This window comes from Lepidochelys kempii, chromosome 17, assembly GCF_965140265.1.
Source record: "Lepidochelys kempii isolate rLepKem1 chromosome 17, rLepKem1.hap2, whole genome shotgun sequence".
NCBI classification, from domain to species: domain Eukaryota; kingdom Metazoa; phylum Chordata; order Testudines; family Cheloniidae; genus Lepidochelys; species Lepidochelys kempii.
In genome coordinates this window covers 19,947,065-19,963,815 of record NC_133272.1, presented here as the reverse complement: position 1 = coordinate 19,963,815, position 16,751 = coordinate 19,947,065, and the positions used below count along the sequence as shown (strand labels likewise).

Here is a 16,751-nt window from a genome sequence, read left to right as displayed (position 1 = left end):
GAGCTTGCCTTAAGTGTTCTCAGTCTGAAGTTAAACCTGTTCAATAAAATAAAGGCCTCCCGAAACCTTGACTGATCTTTCTAGGTAATGCTGCCTGCAGACTCCCCACCTGGGCTTCTGATCTTATTAGTGAGGGTCAGGTGTGGAGAGGAAACCTCTGGAGGAAAAACCCAGAAGTGCAGAAAGCATTGCTGTACATTCTTCTGTGTGAACTGGAGTTCACCAGTATCTGACCGGCACCCTCTTGTATGGCTGCTGCCTGAATCACTGATGATATTGCTCAAGTGGAGACATGGCCCGGGTCTGAATGTGAATTCGTCATCCTAGGGTCCAGCTAAAATTAGTTGTTTGGTGCGTGAACTAGAGGAGGGCAGGTACGGAGGGGTGTACGGGGTATGGGAGGAGATATTGCATTGGGGCCTCACCCTGCAGTTTGCTTCCGGAGCACCCCTCTGGCTGGCTGTCCAGGACATGGCATTGACACTGCTACTTCTCTCCTGCCCTGAACAGCCTGGAAGAAGACTTCATCACTTGGCGTGAGCAGTTCTGGCCGGCAGTGTGCGAGCACTTCGGCGTGGAAGCTACCGGAGAGGAGTCCAGGTAAGTGTGGGAGCAGGGGAGATACCGGCATGGATTTTTTTGCAGAAATCCCAAGTGAAAAGTGGCATTTTGGCATCCAATCCCCATCCAGGCCTGAGCTGGTGTCTGCTTTTCAAAGAGCAAAGACTCACCCCATTGAGACTTAAAATTAGCGAGAAACCTTAAGTAGATTCACCCTTGTAAATGAAAGAGGGTCCAGTCCAAACATCCCTACGTCCTGGGCTAAGTGACTCCAGATCAGAACTTTTTTGGCTCCATTTGTTGAGTTCACTTCTCCATGGCACAAAACTCTTTATAAATAGTTGTCAACCTGGTGATGAGTCCAGTGATGCTGCTGCTGTTTCTCTGGTCTCCCTCTTATGTCTCACTAGGCCATCTTCCAGGCGCTGCCCTACCCCATTTATCGTGCTCTGATAAAATACTTAAATCATCTGCCAAAGCGAGCCTGGGCACCAACATGTCACGCTGAATACTGAGTGAATGCAGTCTAGAACCATCTCTCTCCCTGTAGTTCATAAACTATAGTTCATAAATGGGGACCGTTTGTCTGACAGCCTAAAGCTGATGAATTTTGTGTCGATTAACAGCTTGGGAGCAAAGTCCCGCAAAGATCGTTTTCCAATCAGTCGTAAAGCGTTCAGCAAATATCAGCACTTAGTGAACATTGTTTTTCCTTTGGAAGCTTCCCCATGTAGCTCTGGCCCTGATCTCTTCTGAGTAAGCTGAGGGTTGTGCCAAATTACTAAGTGTTTTTTGTGATGAGGCCTGTGGTCTCTAGGCCATTAGACTGAGACCTCCAAACTTGTGGTATGTGTGACCTAAGCAGCTTTGACCAGCATTTTTGAAGCTTAAAATGCTAAAATAACCCATCATGCCGCTACTTCCCACCACTTCCAAAAGTGCTTTCTCTGCATAGGGACTTTGACTGGGAAAAGAGGGTTATTGATTACACCCAGCAAATCAGATGCAACACATTGTCCAAGCTGTGTTTGGTGGTTCACAGCTGCCTCCTTTCTCTCTTTCTCCAGCATCCGTCAGTATGAGCTGGTGGTCCACACAGACATCAATATGAACAAGGTCTACACTGGCGAGATGGGCCGGCTGAAGAGCTACGAAAGCCAGAAACCGTAAGTACCAGATTATTCCAGGTAACTTTGGCTGAGAGTGGTCAGTGCAGAAAAGTCAAGGAGCATGTCCTTCAAAGCCTAATATTAAATGCTCTGCTGGAAGTTGTCATTTCCCTACCATGGCCTCCTAAAATCCCCGCCAGTGCTTAGACCATAAACTCTTCGGGGCAGTCTCTTGTATTAGGTGTGTACAGTACGTAACACAGTGGGACTCTGACTGGGGCCTCTAGGTGCCACCTGGATAATGAGGACTAATACAATGGTGATGAAAAGTCAGCTATATTAGACATGCTGTTGTAGACTTCGGCTTTTGAATTTAGCCAGTGCTGTTTAAGGCCACACTAGGAATTAAGTTGTTCCTGCATGGCCATGCCATTGTATATACAAAACCCATGTGCAAAGGCTTATTCTGCCTGCATTACATTGTCTGCGTGGGCATATTTTGCAGATTAAACCCCACTATTTGAATGTGTGGCTGTAAAATACCCGAGTCGAGATTGAGAAACAAAAGTCGTGTTCCACAGTGACCTGACGGAAATGCTGCTACTGACTTTCACCTAGAACTTCGGGACGCTCTTCTCTCCTGTCTCATTCCCGAGTCCTGATTTAGTTTCCAAGAAAAAGCATTGAGACAAATGCATTGGCAAGGTCAGAGCAGAGCCACAAATGTGGTTGTAATGAAAGGTTGAGGCCTGTGAGGAAGTCTAAGGGGGAAGCCAGCTGTCTTCTGCAGGGGAGAGGCCTCAGTTTCATGTAGGACAGAAGAAGGAAGAGAAAGATTACTTGGGTTAAGTATCAGGAATAACCATAAGGATCAAGCTGCCAAGGGAAGCTCTGCCCGGATAGTCAGGGCTAGACACCCGTTCCTTAGGGACGGTGTAAAGATAATGAAATCAGTCCTGTTGAACTGCAGCGTGACGGAGGGGTAAATGTCCCAGTAGAGGGCTTCTTCAGATCCAACTGATCTGATCTAGTTTTTCATGCTACCAGGGGGAGCCATTTTGGGCTAGTGAGAGAGAGCACTGATGCATCTTCTAATACTGTGTCAGTTTACAAGATTGCATTGTACTAACTTTCAACTCATTTAGGGGGGTGGAAGAAGAGAGGAAGGGTGGCGCAGTGGGTTAGGCACTAGATTGTGACTTGAGAGACCAGGGTTCAATTTCCTGCTCTGCCACAGACTTTGTGTGTGACCTGGGGCAAGTCACTTAGTCTCTCTGAGCCTCAGTTTGCCACCTTTAAAATTGGGATAATAGTACTGCCCTAATGGGGTTTGGTAAATACGTTAACGATTGGGATGTGCTCAGATGCTACAGTTATAGGGGCCATATAAGTACGATAGATAGATGAAGGGGGTGGAAGGAGCTTCCAAGCCATAGCCCTCTCTTAGCTGCCCTTCTGGAATGGCAGTTCCTGAACTCAGTGTGTTGTGAAATACCCTCTGCTCCCTTGAGTGTAGAAGGCCAGTGAGGAAAAACCATGTGACGCTCTCAGAAGATCCATGCACATGTAGCAATGTCTATTGAAACGTGCTCCAGAGAGGGTGGGGACAGCGTCACTAATTTGCAGACAGATAATAGAAACCAGCGCTTGGCACAGAATCTGGAAGGACAAAACCCCATGAAAAGTCCATTGCATTTTCCCTGCGGTGTCTGTTAACCTTCAGAGGTTTGGCCCTGTAAAGCCGCGAAGCTGCGATCCAACAGAAAGTCCTCTGATACCAGGTGCAAGGTCACCCTCTGCATTCTCTCAGTAAGGACACTGTGGCTGTTCTTCTCCTTAGGCAATGATCCTTTGGGTTGGCTCACGAGCAGCGCTGCATTTGGGAACATGAAACGCTGCACACCCTCCCCTAGTGCTGTTGGAGGGAGAAATCCTAGCGGTTCACAGGAGCTGCTTTCCCTCTTGGGAGCTACAGGGGAATTGCAACACTTCGAACAGGCTGTAACAAAAAACCCCTTTCTGGCAGGCGGGAACTGGTACTTGCTCTAAACGCTAGAGGCTACGTTTTTAGCCAGGGCGTTTTAACAGTGTACAGATTTGAGAGGCTGAATGGACTTGTGTTTGAGACGCTAAATTAGCAATCAGGAGTTCTGTTCTTGGCTTTGCTACTCGTAGACTCTAAGGTCAGAAGGGACCATCATGATCATTTAGTGTTACCTGCACATTGCAGGCCACTCACTTGCTGGATGGCCTTAGAGGAAATTGCTTCCGCACTCAGTTTTCCCCATCTGTACGAGAGAGGATCCTTTCTTATAATCCTTCCTTATCTCACCCGGGCATTTGGGTTAAATTCGCTAGTGCATATGAGGTGCTCTGACGATGTGTGCTCTAGAAAAGTGTATAAATAAATAGGATTTTAGTTCCTGAATACCTGTTGCATCTACACATCCCATAGTTTCAGTGCTACCTGCTGGCATCTCTCTCTCTGGCAGGAACAAACTTAGGGGCCGGATCTGAAGCCCTTTCTTTGTAACCTTGATTAAAGCAGCACCTGCAGCAACTTGGATTGGGTCCGCATTCTGCAAAACCTGTCGATTTTCCTTGGACGTTTGGGGAGGTGGGAGATACGTGAGGGTTGGTGTGATAGGGAGGGAATTGGGGGTCTTTCATCTCTTTGGTTGGTTACTTTTGTGCTGTTGGCAAGGATTTGCTGCTTGGTTTTATTATTTTGGTATGGACAGTTTTAAAGTTTGTCAAAAGCTCCTGGGCCATCACATCTATGATTATAAGTGGAAAGAGACTAATTTGTAATCTCCCTGGCACCTGCTTGTAGACTTAATGCAGGGAGCTCTGCATTCATCCCCATGCGTCAGCAGTCAGGCTGTAGGTGGTGACCTGGGAGCTTCTATAACCAAGTGCTGCAAAGTGGAATAAACTGTATTCCTGCCATATAGGGGAGTGGGGGTGTCAGAGGTTGAGGTACTATTGTGCTGGGAACAGTAATATGAATACTTGCTCTTATATAGTGCATTTCATCTGTAGATCTCAAAGCACTTTACAAAAGAGGTGGTATCCCCATTTTATAGATGGGGAGACCCATAAGTAGAAGGACCTGGAAAAGGAAGGTCTTATTCATTGATGTTTTCATGCCTCCAAGCCAGCCAGCTGTTACTCTGTGTAAAGTCAACTACTGACCTATCAAAAAAAAGAAAAGCTCCATTAGAAAAAGGAAGAAAATGAACCAAAAGATCCGTGCAATGGGGTGAAACTAATCGTGCCTTAAGTTGCACAGAACAAGGATACTGTAAAGTCTGGTTGTAAATGGAGTGCTTGCTGTTCCCTCCAGCCCGTTCGATGCAAAGAACCCTTTCCTGGCACCTGTTACCCTGAACCGAAAGCTGAACCAGGGCGGAGAGAGGCACCTCATGCACTTGGAATTGGACATCTCTGGCTCCAAAATCAGGTACCCCTCTGCTGGGGGATATTATACTGGGACAAGGTGTGGGACCATAAGTGAAGCTCGGGAATTCACGTGCCTGACTCCTCCCAGAGCTTAGATTGGAGTCTCACTATTGTGTTTTCTGGCACCAAGGTTCCTTTGTGGTTTTGGATCAGGATAACTTTGACCAATTTTTATTTTTCTCCTTGCAGTTATTTCCTCCTGTTTTAAATACTGTGTTGTTTAGTCACAGAACGGCTGCCGTGTTCCACCCCAGAGGTGGCTGTATGTGTCGGTCACAGTTGAGGAATCCCTGTAGCTGCAGTCTAATGGTCTTCGGGCTCCTTCTTCAGTAAATATGCTAGAAGAAGAGAGCATCATCATGGGATCAGTACACTCATCTTTCTGGCCTCACTTCAGACAGGGCTGTTCAGGCATCCCACTATGATGGGCTGGACCCCCTGAGATATCACCTGAGGTGCTAACAATATCACTGAGCCCCTCTTTTTCTGCCAGCCTGGGCCCCCTTGATCCCTGTCTTGCCGAGCCAGGCTCTTAAGCCTCCTCCAGCAAAGCTCACAGGCAGGGCCACCCCCAGCTGCAGAAGATACAGACGCTGAGATCAGCTCTGGGAGGACTCAGCTTAAGGGACTTACTATAGCACCCTGATATTCACCCCCCTTGGGTATAAGGCCAAAGTTATATGAAGTTCGCCTCCTCCCTCGATGTGGAGGAAGGTATGCCCCCCTGTTAGAAATTGTATAAACTGGGTTATATTATAAACAATAGATAATTGTAACACTACAAAAAGGTGTATTTTAAGTGGATAAAGAGGTGGGAAACAGAGCAAAGCAGATTACTAAGAAAATTGTACAAGGCAGCAAACTAAGCTAGATTCCCTAAAGAAACTGGTTACAAATAATTCCTCACCCTAGATATTGGTTCAGGTAGAGTCATTCACAGGCCAGAGGTTTCTTTTCTAGCTTGGGCCCAGCAGTTCCCCCCCACCCCCCCTTCAGTTCCAGTCCTTTTGTTTCCAGGTGTTTTCAAGTATCTCTTTGGGGTGGAGAGCAGAGGAGAAGCAAGCTGAAGACAATCGTTGTTTTCCTCCCCCACCTTATGTAGAATTTCCATAAGGCGGGAACCTTTTGTTTGATTCCCCCCATCCCCCTGTGGAACAGTTCAGCAGTCCAAGATGCAGGTTAGTATCAGGTGACCAGGTCACCTGACTCTACAGTGTTCATGAGTCAGTGTTGCATGTTGATATCCTTTTCCTCTCCCTAGGTATGAGTCTGGGGACCATGTTGCTGTGTACCCAGCTAACGACACATCACTAGTGAACCAGATCGGCGAGATTCTGGGCGCAGATCTGGATATGATCATGTCCTTAAACAACCTGGATGGTTAGTAGTCCAAACAAGAGCGATCGTTCCAGCAGCTGAGCGGAAATTTGCTCCTTTTCTTTGTGTCTGAGTTTTTGTGTGTTACTTATGCAGAGTGGGATTATCCCTACATGAGACGAACCGAAGAACTGCTTTTGACCATGCTATCCGTATTTTTGCAGAGAAGGATCTTTTGGTTTGGATCATACTTGGCCTGAGGCTCTAAGAATCAGGGCAGTGGATTTGATCCTTCTGCCTTTCCATCAGGACCCAGATTAGGAAGAACTTCAGATCCTGCTGTCTCTGTGGGGCGGGGACCATATTTTTGTTCTGTGTTTGCTGAGTTTTGGTCTGTGACCGTGGCTTTTAGTGTCACCAAAATACAAATAATTCATCATCATAGAAACAGGGCTCAAAGGGACCTCAAGAGGTCGTCGGTTCCATCCCCCTGCGCTGAGGCAGGATTATGGATAACTGGCATTACTACTGCCGAGTTTGAGTGCCGTTACGTAATGAAGTAGCTCCGTTGGGAACGTGCTAGGCAGGCGTATGCACAAGCGAGGCGACTGACATGCCCCTCGTTACAGGATACCAGAGCGAGTCTGCTGTGTCCTGCCCATACATTACCTGATACTCGGCAGCACCAGAACGGCACTTGCTCCCGAGCGCCATTATTTAATTAAAGGGTTTGTCTCTGCCTTGCGGCGTATTGAACCGTGCAGTGATAGGGCCCTTATCACAGCACCGCACAGCCTTCCACACATGGCTCTCGGCAGAGTCCGCCGAGGTTGCTGACCCTCCTCGATGGCACTCTGGCAGGACAGCCTGTAAAAGCTGTGAACGGGCACCGTGTGGGGCGTGCGGCCTTTTCACCTGCAGTTCTCTTCTTCTGTGTTGGACAGTAGCCTAGTCTGGACTCCTTGAAAACAGGTTGTTATAGGGCAGGGACACCCAAGCTTTATCCTCGGAAGGCAACTTCCTGGTGGCTGAGAGCCAGGGCCGGCTCCAGGCCCCACCTTTCCAAGCAGGCGCTTGGGGCGGCATTCAGAACGGGGCGGCGTCCCCTCCTCTTCCGGGCACGGCGGCGACTGCTTGGGGCAGCAAAATTGGTAGAGCCGCCCCTGCTGAGAACCAGTGCCCCAGTTTCCAGACGGTGAAGCAGCTTGTCCACTTCTTTAACATGCAGGTAGTGACGACAAGCTTCCGGCCTGCAGGGCCCTCTCTGTCTGTTACAGCCACTGGCAGCATACCTTGGACTCTTTCCTAGCTCACTAAACTGAATTAACTCCGGCTTATGTGCTGATCATCGGGGTAGTCACGGAGCATTTGTGCTGGTGATTAGAGTTAATTACACTTAGTGATTACAGATTCATTCAGAGGGTGCTTGATCCACTAGGCCACACTGCCTTCCGTGAAGTCAGTTCTCCTTTCTGTGTCTGTTGCCCCATAAATGTGGTCTTCCTCATGTACTTTCTTTCTAATGGCCTCACAGAGTCTCAACAGTGTTGCTGAATTTCAGCCTCCTCTTTTCCCTTCCCCAGAGGAATCCAATAAGAAGCATCCGTTTCCCTGCCCCACCACGTACCGGACAGCCCTGACCTATTATCTGGACATCACCAACCCACCGCGCACCAACGTCCTGTACGAGCTGGCTCAGTATGCCACAGACCCCAATGAGCAGGAACACCTCCGCAAGATGGCGTCTTCCTCTGCTGAGGGCAAGGTGAGCACACCATTGCTTCTGTGGGCGAGGAGGCTGTGTAACAGGGATTCTCTCTGTATGGGCTGGTGGCGGGCCGTCTAGGAACTGCCAGACGGGTCTGTCTAGCTCAGTGTCCTCTTTCGGACACTGGCTGCTCCTGGATGGATAACGAGGGTGTAACCTGTTTGTAGAAGTTCCATCCTGTAACCTGTCAAAGGTTGGCTTATGCCTTGAAGTATGAGGATTTATATAGATGGGTTTTTTTGGTAAATATAAAATATTTTACCATTTGTAATGTAACTGGGGCTGAACTAATTATCCATCTATGTGTCCAAGGCTGACGATATGTCATGGCAAAACGAGGGGGGAAATCATACTTAAAGTAAATAATGGCCCACAAACCTTGTAATTGGTTTTGCCACTGGGAAAGGGTTAACTAGGTGTCATGAGTAGTTAAACCCCTGAATATCCACCTGAGACAGCCAGGTGTGTACAAATCCCTAGTAGAGCCTTGGGCAGCCGGAGCCAGACAGGGGAGAAAAAGACAAGGAAGGTTTCAATGAGTGTGTGTAGTTTGGGTTCTTTCCCAAAATGTTGGCATTAGGAGCCTAAATCTCATTGACCTCCAGTGAGACTCAGGCACCCATGTGTCTCAGTCACTTCTGGACACGGGACTTTGGAGCCTATGGGTCAAAGGTATTTTTGAAAATGTTGCCCCTAATCTTGTCGATGCCAAGTATCTGGGTGAAGGTGGAGAGGACAGAGGCCTTAGCGGTGGCTTGCCTTGGTTATTAGGAGAGAGGCTGGGTGAACTCCAAGAGTCCTATCGTGCTTGGTCTGTGACAGTGGCCTGTGCCACGTTACAGGGCAGGGAGGTAGCGCCGGGTGGGGTGGGGTGGGCGGAGGAGTGTTCTGGGGGAGGAGTTAAAGGCCGTGAGTGCAGGTATCGCTGGGAGTGGCTTTGCTGATGGCAGGCAGAGTGCTTCCACCTGCCCTGCAGAAATAACTTTCCCCAGCCCCATCCATCTCGGTGCAATTCCCCGTGTTTCCGCTACGATTTCCTCTCCTGCTCCTGTGTTCCCTACACAGAGCTGCTCCTTCATTGTGCCAAAGGATGGGTGCAAGGAAACCGGGTGACTGATGTCCGATAGTCACCGATTTTAAGTCCACGAGGGATGATGATTATCCTCTAGTCTGACCACCTGTGTCTCACAGGCCATAGGATTTCACCTTTGCCTTGTTCTCCTGTCTACACCCTCTGTGCACCTAGACGCTGTACCTCAGCTGGGTTGTGGAGACCAGAAGGAACATACTGGCCATCCTGCAGGATGTATCTTCTCTCCGACCTCCCATCGACCACCTCTGTGAGCTGCTGCCCCGCCTGCAGGCCCGTTACTATTCGATTGCCTCCTCTTCCAAGGTGAGTCCTTTCCCTATGCCTCCAGGAGCTGGGCAGTCTATCAGCCCTGGGGAAGGACTTTGTTTCTTGCCATGAGCAACTGAGCAACCCTGAGAGAGTCCCCTCCCTTTCCAACCCCCCAGCCATCCTGACAACTCCCTGCATGGTTGGGCGCCTGGGGGCTGGGAAAGGAATGCAGGGATTTCCCCTTTAAGGAAACACATCCTGTGTGCTTGGTCTTCCACATGTGGGATGCAGAATCAGTGTCCCCATCACAGCCCTGAGGCTGCCTCACTCTGCTCCTGCTGCTCTAGGGCCCTGCTTCCATGGCTTGGTAGCTAGGTGGATTCTGGAGGTAAATACTCTGTGCCTTGGGATTGTTTTTGTTCGCACTTTGTACCAGGAGCTCAGAATGGGGCAGAGCCCTACACCTCAGCTCTGAGTGTGCACCGGGCTGAAGCCGTAGCTGAGACTCAGACTGACGTCAGGTCTGCTGCAGTAATAAGTTTTCTGCGAGGCTGGAGATGCCGTTACAAGCTAGCTCAGGACAACGGGATGCTGAATTGAAAATGTCCTGAGCTGTCATTTGGAGAGAAGCAGAGGAGCAGCCCGGCCCAGGGATCTGACATGGTATTGCGGGAGAGGTGCATCCTCTGGAACAGAGCACAGCATCCTTTCAGTTACACATCCCGCACGCCGATGCAGAGCTCCCGTTCCCCCAGATAGCCCCTGCTGACCTAGCTCCGTCCCTAACTCTAACGGAGAGAACTTGGGGTGCAGCAAAACCTCTCCTCGCCTCAAAGCTCAACTAGTTCCTCACTCCTCCTGCAGTGCAGGGGGACAGGGAATGGGATCTGTCACAGGATTCAGTTAGAGAGCACGCCATACCAGCACTCCGCCTCCTCCCCGTCCCGCTGGGCAACTAACCCGGCTCGTGATACCGAGATCAGCTCACCAGGACTCTGGCATTCCTCCCAGCAGGGGCGCTAAAGGACAACTCCCTTGAGGATAGAGACTAGCACGGGGGTAGTCAATAGGGGGCCAAATCCGGACCCCCAGTTCCTTTTGCACAGACCCCCAACATTTTTTATTTACTTATTATCATAATTATTATTATTTTTCTCTGGACCTTGGCTAGACCATGACCAAGAAATTTGGACCGTGACAAAAAATAATTGATTCCCCCATAGCGTCTTGTCCTGGTGCTCGGATTTCACGCAGTCTGTGGCATGTGTGCTCTGCAGTCAGAGGTGTGACAGCATCGGGAGCTTTGCTCTAGGGAGCCTGAACAAAGCGTAGCAGGGAAGCTGTGGCAGCATGGCGGCGGTTGCTCAAGTACAAACCCAGCGGGCCCATGCCGCCATGGCTTCACCGCTGTTCTTACTGGAGCTGGCTAGGTCAAAGCTGGTGCTGCAGTCATGCCTCTGGCTGCCATGGGGACGTGCCCTGAGTGGAATATAGAGAGGCAAAATTGTTCCCATGCAGCCCTGTAAGAGAGAGGGGGTATAAATTGTGGCTTTAGCAGGAGGTGCACTTGGGTTGTTATCTGGGATCCTGAGAGCCGCAGGAAAGAGTGGCTTGCACCAACTGTTCTCGTTAGCTTCCCTGCTCCAGTGGGTGCGGGTTCTCGTCTGTGGATAGCCAATGGGACTAATTCACCCTCCCGTGCCGCCCAGAAGCCAAATGGGTGACCGCATTTCTCTAAAGCTGGTGCCAATTTTGGTTTTGCTCCAGGTTCACCCTCACTCCATCCACATCTGTGCTGTGGTTGTGGAATACGAGACCAAGTTAGGCCGGGTGAACAAAGGAGTGGCCACTACCTGGCTGAAGAACAAGGTGCCCAATGAAAACGGGCACAAGTTGACGGTGCCCATGTACGTCAGGAAGTCACAGTTCCGGTTGCCTTTCAAATCCAGCACCCCCGTCATCATGATCGGGCCCGGGACTGGGATCGCCCCGTTCGTTGGCTTCGTTCAAGAGCGGGCCTGGCTGAAGCAGCAAGGTGAGTGAGCAGCCGCGGTGCCAGGCGGGCTGGTCCCGGAGCAGCCATCGATTGGATGTGCTGCCTTGTCGCTACAGTGCCAATGTCCAGTGACAATCGCATGTTGGCTGCCAGAGGTGGGCCCCCTCCCATACACCTGTGGCTCCTTCCTGAGGGGGATTCAAAAGTAGCTCTCTGTAGCATGTGTGGGCCCCCCCCGGGGGGGAGACTTTCAGCAGCCGTAAGGGTTTGGAGTTTTTGAAGGTTAGAATGTAAGTGTCGGTCTGTTACGGGAGCATTGTTCTGATTATTTCCTGTAACCCCTGCCCCCCGCCCCAACTCCGCGCACCTGCCAATCACCTAGGTCAGCACGGTTTGCTGCAGGCTTGTAGGGGGCACCCCCTCCCACCTTGACCTGCGGTGACTGACGGCACCACGGGCCAATCATGGCTCTCTTGTTATCGTGGGGCTCTATGGAGCAACCCTGGGGTGCGCTCAGGGCACCAGCGGCAGCCCATCCTGCGTTCGCTTGCAACCCTGGGAAGCTGCACGACACCTGGGCTGGGGTCCCCTGGGATAACGAGGGGCCCCCTTGCCCTACCTAAATGGTGCCACGTCTCCTCATTGTAACATCTGGTCCAAAATACCTTTTCCCCCAGGTTCAGCTCCTACCCCAGCACACACGGCTGGGGGGAGCAGGTCCCTTTTCCTCTGTGGGCCCAGCCGCTGGGTGGCACTTTGGTCCAACACACACAGCTGCGCCATTCAGTGCCAGGAAAGCAGGAGGGAGCGTTGCTTCCCTTCTCTGCAAGGGGATACAGGCAGCATGGTGGGTCTGTCAGCGCTGGGGAGCTCAGGGAAGGTGGGTCTGACCAGCGTTGTGCCCACGCCCAGAAAGGAGGAAGCACCCGGTGGTGTCAGTAGCGGAAGAGGTTTCAACTCAGCCTCCTGCGATTAGCTGCTGCCCTGCCGCTTTCACCGAACCTGGCTCGCGCTTGCGGAATCAGTGGCAGGTGGAGCTGGATAACGGCGCTGTAGAGACCTGGCATGGGTTGGAGCAGGAGGTTGTGTGGCTGCAGGGGTGGAAGGTTGCTGCCTTCTGCTAGCCCTGGTGGGGTGGAAGGATGGGCCACCGACCTGGCTTCTATTCCCTGCTCCGCCACAGACTCCCTGCGTGACCTTGTCCAAGTCACTTAGGCCCACGTCCCGTTGCAAGCGGTGGAAGTTAGGTGCGGTGCTCGGACACGACGGCAGCAGGGGCCGTGGAAGGCCGGTCAGTAGCTGGCTAGCCGGCCATGTGGAGGTGACAGGGATGGGCTGACAGCTGTCCCGTTGGGTCCCAGGGAAGGACGTTGGCGAGACGGTGATGTACTATGGCTGTCGCCATGAGAACGAGGACTACCTGTACCGAGAGGAGCTTGCCCAGTTCCACAAGGAGGGGGCCCTCACCCAGCTCAACGTCGCCTTCTCCCGGGACCAAGCCCAGAAGGTAAAGCCCAGCGAGGAGGCTCCAGTCCCTACCTCCCTCCAGCCCATGTGTGGGCGGCTGGACTCTTGCAGTCGGGTGGGTGGTGCGGGAGGAGCTGCCAGCCCCAGCCCAGGCTACTTGTCCAACCGGTCCTGGCAGCATCGGCCTGTACCCCGCACTTCAGAGCGAGGCAGCCCCACGCCCTGCAGAGAGCACCTGGCTGGGCGTGAATGGGGAGCCCCAGTCTGCACTCCCGCTTGGCTTGAGAGCCTGTCCTAATGCCGCCACCCACCAGGCTGTTGCCGGAGTGGGTCAGGCCTGCAGCTTTGGTTCCCTCCTGGCGGGACGTGCGACGGCTCCGGGACGAAGCCGCCAGCTCGGCTGCGGGCCGAGTTCGGCGCATGGTATTGGCATTGCTCCCTTCCTCGCTATTCTAAACCCAGCTGCCTTTGTTCTGCCAGGTCTACGTTCAGCACTTGCTGAAGAAGAACAAAGCGGGGGTCTGGAAGCTCATCCACGAGGGGAACGCTCATATCTATGTGTGCGGGTAAGGCCAGCCTGGGGCACTGCTGGGCTCCTCGCAGGCTCAATTGCATCGGGGCCTTTGGTTGGACGGTTGGATAAACTGGGAAACGCCTGGGGAAGGAGAGGGGGCTGGGTGGGTTCCAGGGAGGGAGGAGAGCTGGCTGCAGAGGGGCCAGGGCCAGGTTCAGTGAGTGATGTGCTCCAACACCTCCCCTCCTCCCAATGCAGCTGGGGGTGGAAGAGCAGCAGTGTGGTCTGAGCACAGGCCTGGGAGCCAGGAATTCCTTGGTTCTCCCCCAGCTCTGCCATGGACTTGTCAAATAGCCTTTGGCAAGAGACACCTCCCCTCTGCTGATTTCCCAGGATGTAAACTGGGGCAGCTCCTTGAATTGCAGGGGTGCTGTGCAGATTAGTGAGCGCTTGCCAGTGCCGGGCCAACGTGCGCTGCTGGCCCCGGGGGGTGCTTGCCGGTGCTGGGCCGACGCACGCTGCTGGCCCCAGGGATAGTTGCCCACACTCCATAATGTGGAGTTTACCTGCTCAGTGTCCCTCTGATCTCTCAGCAGCCAAGCTCCTTAGACCTAGGACTGATCCTGGCTAGGCCAGATGCCACTGCAGGTGCCCACATGGCAGCCTGGTATTGCTTGGGCCCAAACTAAGCCACCTTCCTCAAGGGAGATGCACAGCTGAGGCCTGGCACCAGAGGCTGGGGAGCTGGTACCTTCCTTTCCAGTCTCTGCCCAGCCTGGCCTCTGCAATGTCTCGCCTTTTCCCAGGGCTACGGAGCCGAGGAGCGATGCCTGCCCTCACACCCTCTCTGTGCCCTTGTCATTCCAGCGATGCTCGCAACATGGCGCGGGACGTGCAGAACGCCTTCTACGAAATCGTGGCCGAGTTCGGCAGCATGACCCAGCCCCAGGCTGTGGACTATGTAAAGAAACTGATGACCAAGGGCCGCTACTCCCTGGATGTCTGGAGCTAAGCCGGGCTCCGAGGCTGGAAAGAGGAAGGATTCCCAGACGGCTGCTGGACGGGAGACGAACGGCCCCTGCCTCAGCCATTCCAAGAACGTGCCATGAAACTAAACTAAACCTTAGATCCCCTTACCTGGTAGTCGCCCTTCTATACCCACCTCCCCCTCCGCTAGACAGCTCTTGAGAGCCCTGCGAAGGGCGGGGCAGGAACTGTTGGAACCCCCCTGGGTTTTTTGGAGGGAGACGCATCTCCACTGAGATGGATGGGCTCGCCCCAGGAATCAACAGAAGCCAGGGCTTGATGAACTGCTCCTTGGTTCCCCTCTCCTGCGGCGCAGGGCAAGGCCAGTTAACTGGCAGGGCTGCCCGCTCTGCTTTGCCGTCTGTGCAGCGAACCATCTGCAGGACGCTCACTCCCTCCTCTCTCCGGAGCCGCTTTGTGCTCCTGTGGAAACTGTGACATGGGGGCGAGGGGCTGCCCTTCCTGTACCCAGCCCCTGGCTTCCAGCCTACCCCCTCTGGGCCCAGTCGCATAGACCCTAATACCCCCTCCCCTCCCAGGGAGCTGCCTTGGTTTTTAACCTGTTCTTTGGGGACAATCTGGTGCAAGCAGAGGTATGCCCCCTGGCTGCTGCACGTGGGGAGCCCAGTGCTGAGGGCAGCGAATTGGAAAGAGGGCCTAGCTCCCTCGCAGGGCATCAGAAGGTCTCCACTGGCGGAGGCCAGGATGCTGAGTCTGTGTCTCCCTTGCCCCACGAGACTTCCAGCACTCGCTGCTTGCTGTGATGGGGCAGCCTGCGGCGTTGCCCACCTTTGAAATTCTCCTGTGGTCTGAAACCAGCCCTGGCTAGCTGAGAGCCTGCGCTGCCTACCCTGGCCTCAGTGTGTGCTGGGCAACACCCAGGCCAAGCCCCTGCTGGTGTAAACTCCTGCCCAGCCTGTGCTTGGAGGCCTCTCTGGTCCGGCTGGAGAGCTGTGCCAGTCCGGCTCTGCTGCGAGGCTCGCCCCAGCCCTGGCTCGGTCCCACGGGCCCTAGCAGTAAGTTGGCGGGTGGGGGTGGGGAGCTGGAGCCAGGGCTGCCTCCCAGTGGCTTAATGCTCAAGTCTCAGCAAATGGGGGACTCGCTTTGTAAGGTCCCAGCCCAATGACAGAAAATCCCTCTGGAAGCCTGGGCCCTGGAAGGGGGAGGATGGCTCCCTCCTGAGCAGTCACTAACCTCCCTGGCCTGGGGTTTGTCTTTGGGGAACCACTGCTGCGATGCTACCAGGTCAGGGACTTAACGGCAGCGCTTGCCTCCACTGAACCTTGTTTCCTTAGTCAGAGGGGACAGGAGATGGCCAACGCCACCTCCCTGTGAAAAGGGGGAGTAATTCCAGCTACTGGCCTGCAGGAGGTACTCATGTGCAGCTGTAGTCAGCCTAGGGGAGCAGGGAGGAGAACTGGGTCCCCCCTGGTTAGTTACATGAACTGAACCCCCCCTTTGCAGCTTCTCCAGGCCCAGTTTTGGTATCTGTGTTTTGTGTTCACCCCTGCTTGAGATCTGCTCATGGGAAAGCTCTCTCAGCCTGTCCCATGAATGTAAATACTTTAAATATACTGTCCCCTTGGAATAAAACAGGGTCTTTATTTTGCCTCCTGCTTCATTTCAGCGAGAAACAGACGCGAGCTGCAGGCTGCTGCCACACCCTGTCACAAAGCCTCCATTGCCAGGGGAAAGGTCACAAGGCACTCCTTCCTTGCGAGAACAACTTTACAGGTGGCCTGCCTATGCTTCAGGTGCTAATCTGGGACCAAAAGACCCAGCTGCTGTCCCCTGCTTTGCCACAGCCTTTCCTAGGAGACCTTGGGCATGTCACTTAGTCTCTTCCCTCTTTTCGGTGCAAGACTCTGCTGGAGAGATGGGGGGAGGGATCTGAAGTGCATCATGTCTCCAGGGTGTTTAAAACTCACTTCCGAAGGTGGCTGTTTCCTTGGTACCTGTGCATGCAGGCTCCACCTGACCTCATTTTCCAGTAGCAGTGAACCTGCAGCATGGGCTAGTCCCACATACAGCCCTAGGCAGACTTGAAGGGCAGCTCACTGCTGGGATCAAAGCTAGCTCAGGTCTGGCTCTACACAATGCTGGCACAGCCAGCCCTCAAGAGCTCAAACTGATTCAGTTTTTCTCACCTCATGGGCTGACTTTGGGCCTCTCTCCTTCCCTCCATACCC

The 16,751-nt window shown here is 52.9% G+C and overlaps 1 protein-coding gene across 13 annotated transcripts in view; it reads left to right on the top strand.

The window, feature by feature from the left end:
• The window catches only part of POR (cytochrome p450 oxidoreductase), a 61,610-nt gene extending 45,444 nt beyond the window's left edge, over positions 1-16,166 (top strand). For 12 of the 13 annotated variants that reach the window (XM_073315679.1, XM_073315673.1, XM_073315674.1 and 9 more), the window contains 10 exons: positions 511-600; positions 1,629-1,727; positions 5,017-5,133; positions 6,394-6,512; positions 8,033-8,214; positions 9,464-9,613; positions 11,327-11,594; positions 12,917-13,062; positions 13,503-13,588; positions 14,404-16,166. In XM_073315679.1, coding sequence (XP_073171780.1) covers positions 511-600; positions 1,629-1,727; positions 5,017-5,133; positions 6,394-6,512; positions 8,033-8,214; positions 9,464-9,613; positions 11,327-11,594; positions 12,917-13,062; positions 13,503-13,588; positions 14,404-14,548 — 1,402 coding nt within the window. In that variant the 3' untranslated portion in view covers positions 14,549-16,166. The other variant, XM_073315682.1, reaches the window with a different exon arrangement.
• The last annotated feature ends 585 nt before the right edge of the window (positions 16,167-16,751 follow it).